An 11,653-nucleotide genomic window follows, 5' to 3' on the forward strand; every position below is an offset into this window, starting at 1 on the left:
TAGGATAACAGTTACTTATATATCTTTTTTCAACTCCTCTGCTTATTATAAGAATTAATACTTTGTATTCAAATTTGAATTTTTATTGAGCAATAGAATTGTTGGAAATCATTTAATTTTTCAATGAATCATGATTTTTCCTCAAACCATATTAGACATAATTTTTTTAAAGGTTTATTTGCAAGAAATAAATTTAGCTTTGTGTTTCTTTAAAGAATGAAGTTTATGGATTTTCCTTTATAGCTATTAATTATTAGACTTTTATGATGTTTCTATTCTACAGTCAAGACTTAGGATGAAAAAAATGTTTTTGATATTGCTTTCTGTCAATTCTAAACCTTAAAAACTGTTACATTAAAATGTTACAATGTTTTTTTTTTTTTTTTTTCAGATGAAGTGAAGATATTTTATTTTAAAAAAAAATTCTATTAATATACAAAAAGTGAAAACTGGTAGTAATAAAAATTGTTTCTGAAGTATTTGAATGCATTGGATCTATACTCAAAGTAGTTTTTCTTTACACTTGTAAAAAATATTGTTTAAAAATATTTAACTGTATTATTGCTTTTTAATCAGATAAATTTTTTACATTGCTTACAGAACAAAAATTATTGACATGTTGAATTTCTTTTTTTTTATCAGAGTATTCTGTTTTACTTATTACTTTACCAAATTTTCATACTTACATAATCTTTATCTTTATCAACAAACTTAAATAGCATTTCTTTAAGCAACAAGGGTAAAAAACTCACTCTACAAGTTGAATTTTGTAAAGCTGTGAACAAGAAATTTAAATCTGCAATGAAAATTCAGTTTGGGAACACTGAGCCTGAAATAAGGCAAACGTAAAGTTATGTAATATGTATTTTTATATCTCATATGATATGACTAAAGTTCTTCAGTATCATTGCATTAAAAATCAATTTATTAACAAATGAATTCATACAAACTTAGAAATGAATTATGTACATGCGTACAGTATATAAGAATATAAATTACAGTATCTGTCATTTGAATCCACTGAATTCATTCTCCGGTGAAATTATAAAAACTTGGTAAAAAAGTTTTTTAAAAGTAAAAAGTATGAACTATTTTACTATGCTAATAAAGAAAATAGCAAAGTAAGAAGGACAGGTTGTATACAGAAGAAGGTACAAAAATATAAATTATATTCGAAAGAATTTGATAAACAGATGTTCACACCTAATGTGAATATTGTTGTTTTACTATACTGTTGCAAGGGAAATATTGTTGACAATTAAGTCACAATCTATCATACTAATTTAAATTAGTGATTATTTTTCAATATTCTACTTAGAGCAGGCTTAATTTTAATATGGGAAAATATATTTTATTTCATGTTATAAAATATCATCCTTATATCTTATCCAATATATCAGATTTTCAGTTCTGCAGTGCGCAAAATAAAGAAAAGGACCACCCTGAATAACTTTTGATCTCGTGATCAGATCTGCACTTTCTAGAAATAATGTCTAATGTCACAGCTTAATGGTTCGAGAGGTAGATTTTAAATATGCTAATTAATTAGTGCACACCATATTTTAAGTTACGAAATCAGACACAAAAGGCACTTTTTCTGAAGAAACACACCTTTTTATTCCCGAAATGTAAATCATGTAGTCATGTTATTCCCGAAATGTAAAAATAATAATGTAGCCGCAATAGTTAGGTCAAAAGAGCAGTCCAAAGTTTGCACCCTTAATGTTAATTTTACTTATTGCATTTTTAACCATATCTTGAGAACTTTGAAACCAAATATAAAACTTTTTGCACGCAATTATAAGATTCCTTTATCCAAACATAATTAAATACAAATAATAACCTTTAGTAGATGTACATCCTCTTTAATTGTAAAAGATAACAAACCACCAAGAAACTCCAATTAACAGGTTATTCGTTAAAAACACTTAAAAGTTGTTATTAAAGAACAATTAAACTTTCGATTGTAAACATCTCATACTGCAGGTGGGCGTCACCGGGTAGAAACGGAATATCGGTACGAAGTCTGGATGCTGCACAACAACCCTTTCGAAGGCAAACTGTCATCTCCTTAAGTACTAGACATCAGCCTCTTCACTCCCTGCCTTGGCCGCCGGTTGTGCTCCTTCTCCGGTATTCACTCGTGCAGGAACTATTCCGGTTTGTCCTCCTACCTACGATCCAATACTCGATCCTTCTACCTCGGCTTTTCATGCTATCTCAGCTGTCGCAACCAACAGCCTCTGCAGTAGCCCCCTACCAGCGCTAGCGAGACTTTTCCAGCTTATTGCTGAAACTTAACTCGACGGCCTGGTCGTGTCTTAACCTCTTTTGGCAAGTCACCAGGTTCTGGGATAGTATATTCCTCTGTAGATTCGCTCATAGCTGTTGATTCGTTTTTTGGAAATATGTCCTGTTCGATCCACGTTTACCGTACTCTCTCGGCCGTGAATAAAAATCCTAAAAACCTTCTCCTCTCGACTCAGCACTTGAAACGGACCTTCGTATGGTGGAAACGAGTGCTCCGTTCTTCTAATACATAAACTATAATAATACTTATAACTAAAATAAGTTATAAATAAATATGATTAACAATAAGAAAAAAATTATCGTATTTTATTAATATATATTTGAAATGGGTTATTTTTTTAAAAAAAAATCATTGTTTTTCTTAATTTTTTAAAATTTTATTTAAAAAAATCCATTTTAAGGGGGCCCCAGGCCATGGCCTAATGGGTAATCCAGCACTGAACTGAAAAGAGGAGGAGAGGGTCAAAACCTGGAACCCCTCTTTTTCCCAGATGGCGTATTCGAGCTTTGCTATCGCGAATTCAAAAAATAATAAACATCGATACATTACACTATTATAGCCAATAAGGGATAAATAGCTCAAAACATGGCAAACCTTACACTTCACTTATGTAGTGACATTAATTTTCTTAAATTTTATTTAGGCTCACAACCTGTTAGAATTTATAAATCACAGAAAAGTCTTATAATTGGTAAAATTTTGCGTAAATGGATGGTGTTTTCAATACAAATGTAAACAATAACAATCTCGAGCTCTATACCTGCTGTAGTTCCGGTTAGAAAGTTTGCAACTGCTTACTACAGCTTATTCAGCGAGGCAATATTTTCAAACGGATAATTTTGTTTTCAATAAAAGAAGTAAATTAGATAATTTCTGAGTTCAAATCTGGCGTATTTCATAAGATATTAATATCCTTAAGTAATTCTGGTGAGTTTGAAGTGAAAATTTGTTTTAGTTATTTATAGATATATTGTTAAAAAAGGTGACTTGGTTGCTAGATGAATAACTTGCTTTTTTGGCAGTCCTGATTTGGCCTCTTTCCATTTGTTTATTACTGTTAGTTCTTGCTGATCTTACTTTAGTGTTAGCACCTTTAGCATTGTAAACACAAGTAATAAGTAATCAAATACCACGTTCGCAAGAATCTCAAAACACAATGATCACGTTGTGAGTCAAATGGCTTTAAAATACATCTGAAACAGTAACCTGGTGGTATGGAGCTTGCAGCGTTCCCTAGTGTAGAAAACACCATTCAATTGAGCAAAATTTGCAATAATAAAATTTCTTAGAATATTAAACTTTTTCACACATCGCCTCATAAGCGCAACATAAGCGAAGGGATACACCGGAAGTTTTCTAAATTTTTTTCCGGTTTCAGAAAGCTAGTTATTGTTTCGATTCAATCAACCATCCATATAATTTTTTTATTAAAAAAAAAAATTATCTGTTTGAAAATATCGCCTCACAGAATAAGCTGTAGTAAGCAGCTGTACTTTCTATCCGGAAGTAGAACAGGTTAGGAGCTCGAGATTATTGTTGTTTACTGTGGGGTGATAATTATCGACTATGTCAACTTTCATCTATCTAAAGGTACCCCAAGATTAAATCAAGCAAGCATGTCTTACATACTAATGAATTGATGCTTAATGGATGGTGTTCTCAATATTAATGTAAATAACAATCTCGAGCTTTAGACCTGCTCTACTTCTAGCTAGAAAGTATACAGCTGCTTATAGCTCGTTTAAGCTAAGAACTCCTCACGCCACAAAGTCTGAGGTCGTCGGGTGCTATGGAAACAAGAATGGCGCATTTTAGTGAGGGTATAGCTTCACTCTAGGACTCTAAGTAAGATATTCCTTTCCTCTCACCAACCCCAGCCGAAACCACTCCAAAACAGTGATAATGCACAAGAAGTCATACATCGTTACCACAGTCACAGGTCCAGACGAATGTCTGGAGGAGTTCTTATTTTAGACAAACTATACTTTAGCTTATGGATGGTGTTTTCTACACTAGGGAACGCTGCAAGCTCGGGACTGCCTAAATTTTCGGGTTACTGTTTCAGTTGTATTTTAAAGCCATTTGGCATCATTGTGTTTTGAGATTCTTGTAAACAATGTATTTGATTACTTATTACTTATGTTTACAATGCTAACAATACTTGTGCTTACAATACTAAAAGTGTTAACACTAACGTAAGATGGTGCACAGCTTGCAACACGAACAAACAGTAGTCATTTTTAANCCAATGCCCATTACCTAACGAAAAGCCTATCTCCTATGTCCAGTTAGATCTCGTTTTCATGGTTTTGAAACCATGGGTAACCATTTCCAAATGATTAACCATGTAGTGTATAGAATATAGTAACCGTATAGTTTTGTATTCATGGTTTTATAACCATGCTAGTTGTAAACATTTTCAAAACCGTAAAGGTAAACTTTACGGTTAATAGGATGGACAGACTGCTGCCGATTATTTTACCATAATTTTAGAATAAAAATTCTAACAGTGTAGTGCAAAATTCGAGACTGCTGCTTATGAAAAGATTGTCGAATTAATCTGTTTAATGTTTCATTGTGATGGAAATAATATAACACTAAACAGAACAATTCTGTCAAAGAACATAAAACTGAAAATAAGAAGACATCAAATCAGTATTCAAATGATATTTTGAAAATTGTGACTACAAATATTCATGCTTTAGAAAAAATTAATTCACAAAAATTAATTATTTAATTAACATTTATATAACAATTGATTATACTGTAATTTTATTTCATTTTTAAATGAACACCGATTTGTAAGAAATCAACAAATCCAGTAATCTACACTAAAACTATTATCTCTCTTCTAAAAATGCATTTCTTCGACCATATTACATTTTTATCCTCCCTCACTTTCTCTTGAAAATTTCCGAATTAATTATTACGACTTTTCGATAAGACAATATCAAAGATGTTGAATCAAACTGCTGTATAAAATACCGACACTTTGGGTTGGGTGCATTATCCGTAAGAGACAATTGTAGCATAAAAACCATTTATAACGTAAAATATTATACCGTAATTTTTACAGTAATGTTCATTTAATTAAAATGAATTTTTAGTGATTACTGTAAAAGTCACGATACGTCAGATTTTTGTTCCATAACATGTTACAGTAAAATTAAATTTTATAGTAGAAAATACCAGAACCCTGAGTGCCGGTACTTTTTGCTGTTATTTGATCCGGAATTTTTTACAGTGTATAAAATAAGTGCTAATAGCGTAGTATCTCCAAACATTCTAATCTCATTTTCATATCTATTTTCTTTTATTTTGTTGCCTGATTTGATATTTAACATAAAACAATTGTTTTACGTTTTAAATTTTATTTTGCTGCTGCATGGTTAAATGCATTATTTTAATAAAATTAGAAATTGCATGTAACAAGACATAATCAGTAAGATTAAATAAATCTCGTTAAAATTGATGGACATCCATTTTGAATTATTTACTCCAGAAATTCATATCCCATTGCTGTTGTTGTTGTTAATTTACGTCGCACTAGAGCTACACAATGGGCTATTGGCGACTGTCTGGGAAACATCCCTGAGGATGATCCGAAGACATGCCATCACAATTTCGATCCCCTGCAGAGGGGATATCACCCCTCTTCAGTAGCCTGACGACCTGCACGCGAAGTCGAGCACTTTACGGTAGAACAGCTTAACGAGGACCAATACCGCAGTCCCTAAGCAGACTTATCCAAGTGGTCACCCACCCGCACACTGACCGCAGCCAGTGATGTTTGACTTCGGTGATCGGCTGGGAACCGTGTCTTAACGATCAGTCCACTGTGGGACTTAAGTTATTCAGAGATGTATTGTTATAAAAGGTAACACGGTTGCTAGATTTAGAAAGAACTCTCTTTTTTAGTAGAGCTGATTTAGCCTCTTTTTACTTCGTTATTACTGTTTGCTCTTAATGCAACCCGCGCACCATCATACATTTCCTTAATCATATTGTTCGAGCAGCAAGTTTAAGTTCATTTAACGAATTATCATTAAATTTCGAAGTTGGTATGTTGTTAACATGGTTTTATAACGATTCTTTTTTTCAAACGACGATTCTTACGTCTTGAAATAACAGATCTTTAAATGACAATTCTTATAACTATTCTTCTTTTAAACACAAATAATAAATCAGGTAACAAGAAAAACTACTCAAGGGAGTCTCAAAGCACAATGATTACTTTTTGAACCAAATGATTTCAAAGCACACCAAAAACAGTAACCCAGAAGTAAGTCAAGAGCTTGCAGTGCTTCCTAGTGTAGAAAACACCACCCATAATCTTAATGGTAGTTATACCACAATACTCCCCCACCAGGATTTTATCAGGGACAGAATTCGATGAACGGATACCACTAGTTGCAGTATTTGCAAAATAGCGGGAGAGCTGCTTTAAGTTCACCCGATTTTGAGCACTTGTGGTGAGAGCTGTATTATCTTCACGGTAGTGTGGGTGGTCACTCCTGTGTTGCTATTAGCAGTCGAGTGTGTGCAGGATCCCGTTGTGTGTAAATAAGACTCAGAAGCAGCAGAGCGAGGTGGACGATGATGCAGTCACAAATAGCAAGTGAACTCTTAAATGTGTACCATTCATCGAAGTAGGCGTGTTCATATCATGTCCTGGTCACCAATGTGGAAAAAGGATCTTTCGACTATGCCAACCTTCATCTATCAAAAAGTACCCCAAGATTGAATCGAGTTAGCATGTCTTATATACTAGTGAATTCATGTTTAATAATCGTAGTGGTAGCTTCGCCACATTTACGTTTATATTGTACTTAGCAAGATCATAAAATTTGGAACAGGTATTTGGAAGTATCATGTTTTTTTATAACAGGTATAATTTAATATCAGGTACATAATACCAGTTCCAGAAAATATCAGCCGTCTCTAGTTTGTTTATTTTCGTATGTATGCAGTAAATATGTTTGTATCTGTTTGTTAAGCAGCGTTATTAGAATTTAAAATCTCTATGTTTTTTATTCTAAGTATAAATAATAAATCAAGAAACTAAAACGACGGACTCTGAGCGATAAGATGGAAAAAGACAGGTATTTAAGCGACCGTGAATTTGATTACTTGAGCAAGAGATGTTTGTATGTTGAACCTCAACAAAGGTATATAGATCTTGATACAGTTCCAGGTGATGGAAATGAATTTATTCACAAGTCTAGACTTGAAAATTCACTTTTAGATTTTAACAGGTCATGTAGAGAGGATCCTGTTGAACCTGCAGAAGTGCCAAAAATAAGTATTGCCCGGCTTTGTAAAGCTGCTTTTGAATTTGCCTATCTAGCCAATGAGTTGAAAACTAAAAAAGAATGGTTAAAGATCACTTTCCCTCAAACAGTCATTATTCCCTTATATAACGAAGCTGAAACTTGTGTTTTTTGCCTTGGAGTGCCAATATCAAAATGTATGGGAATTTATGACTTAGCTCCACTCTCGGATTCAGATGCCCATTTGCCATTGCTAAGCATTGTGCTTCACTTGACGCACGTTGAAATAAATAAACTTTTAAAATATACTCTTAAGTGGTTTAGGGTCATTGGAATGGACAAACAGATTGCCAGATGGCTGTTTGCACTTATTGCTTGCATTGAGAAACCGCTGACAAATTGGCAGGAGAAGTTTCTAATGGAGTATTTTGAGGATTTAAAGATGCGGGCACAGGTATGTGATGGTCAAGAATACATAAGAGTTCGCACTTTGATGTCGTTGATGGACAATTATTTTGTTTTGAAAACTACCAGTGAGGCTGGTGAATACTTGAACAAGATAGCTAGATTAAGGTCATAATTTTGCCCAATTCAGTCACCAGGTTTTTTAACTTGATACCAAATAACTCTTGTGGTTCTTGTCATTTTTGTGAAAAATGTTAGTGTATTCTAATTTTCAGGAAGATTTCTGTATTGTGATCCTCTACAGAATAATCTGCATGCGACAAACTAAAAAAACAATCACAGAAGAGTACCAACGAACTTGAAAAGTATGATGTTTGCTCACAAATTTACAGACCTCTGTAGGTTTTTGTAACAAAAATTTCAAATTTGGCTCATTAGCGATTGTAGTTGGTTACAATATAAAAACAATATGGTCACGATTTAGTCACAATATGGAAATATCCTCTAATTTCCTGTAAAAACTATGTTCATGTATGTGATGGAACATTTAAATTTTCCTTAAAAATAAAAACTACTAAGATAATTGTCTATGGTTCTTTACACAATGCTTAGTTTACTAACAATGTTTAGTTAGCATATTTACAATTAAGACAAATGGAAATAGGTTATATGTCATTAAACTTGCACATTATCATGCACACATGTATTGAATTATTTTACTGTAGAAGTATAAGGTTATCATTACATACAGTTAACGAGTAAAATTAATTCCCTTTTATTCTAATTGTGTCGTAATTTCTATATACTTTTAAAATAATTTTTTTTCAGGATTAGTTGATTATTTTTCAAATCTAGGTATACCTATCATTATATGTATATTATGTATAATATATTAACAAATTGTACTTCAAATTATTTTTAATGAACTATCTTTTTTTCCCTAGACTTTTAAGAAAATAAATAAAAAGTTAACACTGGGTTTGGTGAACAAAGCAAACAAAAGGGGAGGGGGGTAGAGCCTTCTAGTTTGTTAAAAAATTATAATATAGATAAGATGCATATTGGTAATAAAGAGGGTATAATGCGGAGTTTTTGTATTATTCCACAACACATACTGATTCTTTGAATGTTAAAAAAGCTAAACAAAAAAACATGGTATAGCATCTCTTTACTGGTCATTTTCCATCATTTATTACTATTCAGCTCATATATAGATAGGGGAAGAGCTGGATTTCTCTCCTATCTATATTCTTCGATAAATCGACAAAAGAAATAAGAATTGGGGACACTCTTCTAAACAAATTATTAAGTGTTGACCTGTATGGAAATACTGTAATCATTAGGATAAAGAAGTTGAAGATTAAATCAGATTATTGAAAGAGAAAAAGCTACTATAACGGAAAAAAGCCACTATAAATCAAAATTTTTAGCTATATGTAACACTATGAAATTAGATAATCCTACACCTCATCATACGCCAAGTGACCAAGCGGTTGACTGCGAGAAGAGCCCATACTTTTCCGACTTTTATAACTTGTGAAAACAATAAAAAAATATGGAAGTTAATGTCTGAAAACTGGATTATACCATGTGATTTTATGGCCAATAAAATACACGGATAACAATGTAAACTGTGTTAGACCATTATATGTTATGTGTGTTAGACGGGGCTGTATTACCCATTAGGTCAGACTGGACCATGGCCTGGGGCCCCCTTGAAATGGATTTTATGAAAATAAATTTAAAAAAATTAAGAAAAACAATGATTTTTCAATTTTTTTCAAAATGTTATGATTATTTTTTAGTTCTAATTTAATAAAATAAAGTAAATTTTAATTTATTATTATTTATTTTAATTATAAATATGCTTTTGTAAATGAAAAGATACATAAATACTTTTATTTTTGAATAAATAAAAAATATATGAGAAAAAAATTAAATCTAAGGACCCCAAAAATTTGAATGGCGTAGGGCCCCACGTACGCTTAATCCGGCCCTGGTGTTAGACCATTAGAGATTTAAATGCTTTAAATAGTGCTTAATGTGAAAAAAAATAGAAAAGAGAATGATGGCGATAAAAAATATCAAGAAATACATAAGCATGACCAAGGCCTAATACGGGTGGATTGTACTACCGCTTAAAGATACTTTAAAAAAAATCAACCTGCCAAATCGGTACTTTCATAAAAATCATAATTATCTTATCAAACTTGACACCTTCCCAGAAAGAATAAAAAATCAGCATCTGTAAATTTTTTATTTTGCAGAAATACATCTTTATCAAGATGATCAAAACACATATGAACTTAAATTTTCTTTTGAATAGGATATCGTTAAGCGATATCTTTATTTAAGTAGGGGTGTGAAACACAGCCACAACAGTGCTTGAACAGAATGAAAAAAATTGTAATTTTTCTTTTTTGAAAAGAAAAAAAAATCAAATTTTGAATTGCATATTCAAGTTATCACTTTTAAACATACTTGCACAGATTCCATCAAAAATCGGGGTGGTTTTTCGGTTGCTTTTTCAGTGATTATTGTTATGAATTTCCACATAGTTTTGAAAATCTAAATATTTTTAAAATAATATTGTTATGATATGCAAATTTTTAAATAAAGTTATTATTTTTTGGTACACTTTATTTGTGTGACTTTCATCATTAATCCAAATGACATTTCAATATTGTTTTTGGTAGTTATCGTTGGATTTCTCTGAAGTTTTTAAAATCTCAATATTTTTAACGCGCTATTATTTCGACTTGCGAGTTTGAAATCTCGCAATTTACTATTAATTTTGATATGCTTTATTTGTGCCGATTTCATTATATATCCAAGCTATTTTGCTATTTATTTTTCAACATTTATTGCTCTGCATTTCCACATGGTTTTGGAAATCCTGATATTTTTTATATATATTATCACGACACTTAAATTGCATATAGAAATGAGCACTATATTTGTGCCGATTTCATCGCAAATCAATGGAATTATTTGATACTGTTTTTTCGGTGATTATTGCTATGCTTTTCCATGTGCTTTTGAAAATCCCAATATCTTTATACAATATTTTTATGAATTTGGAGTTTCAAATTGCGCATTTTAATTATCACTTTTGACATCCTTTATTTGATTTGTACCGGTTTTTGTCAATTCTAGTTTGTCAATTGTTTTTACAGTTGTTACTATGTTTTTTCACTTGGTGTTGAAAATCCTTATATTTTTAATCCCATATTATTAAGACTTGTCATTTTCGAATAGTGGATTTTTATAACATTTTCAATGCTTGCTTTATTTGTGCAGATTTCATTGTCAATCTAAGTTATTTATTTTTCAATAATTTTTGAACAGTTTTTGCTGTTTTTTAATTGTAATACCTATATTTTTAATTTATTATATTATGACTTGCCAGTTTTGAATCACCTATTTAAATATTCAATTTTAAAAACTTGTTTTATTTGCTCTGATTTAATCATCAATCTATTGTATAATTATTTTTTTTTTTTTTTTGGCAGTTGTTGCTACTCATTTCTATATGGTTTTTTTGAAAATCCTGATATTTTTAATAAAATATTATTACAACACATAAAATTTGGACGTATGTGAAAAAACTGTTTTTTTTCTTTAAAAAAACATTATTTATAATTTTTATAGCTGAAAAACCATTTGA

The 11,653-nt window shown here is 31.4% G+C and overlaps 1 protein-coding gene across 1 annotated transcript; it reads left to right on the plus strand.

The window, feature by feature from the left end:
* The first annotated feature begins 6,920 nt into the window (after positions 1-6,920).
* Positions 6,921-8,569, plus strand: LOC139426969 (gem-associated protein 2-like). Its single transcript, XM_071187236.1, has one exon. It carries the CDS (start codon positions 7,400-7,402, stop codon positions 8,159-8,161), a length of 762 nt encoding a protein of 253 aa, XP_071043337.1. The 5' UTR covers positions 6,921-7,399; the 3' UTR covers positions 8,162-8,569.
* The last annotated feature ends 3,084 nt before the right edge of the window (positions 8,570-11,653 follow it).

This window comes from Parasteatoda tepidariorum, chromosome X1 (assembly GCF_043381705.1).
Source record: "Parasteatoda tepidariorum isolate YZ-2023 chromosome X1, CAS_Ptep_4.0, whole genome shotgun sequence".
In the NCBI taxonomy this organism is placed as follows: domain Eukaryota; kingdom Metazoa; phylum Arthropoda; class Arachnida; order Araneae; family Theridiidae; genus Parasteatoda; species Parasteatoda tepidariorum.

Coding starts and splice junctions, on each gene's coding strand:
- LOC139426969 (XM_071187236.1), top strand. CDS start 7,400: ATGGAAAAAGACAGGTATTTAAGCGACCGTGAATTTGATTACTTGAGC.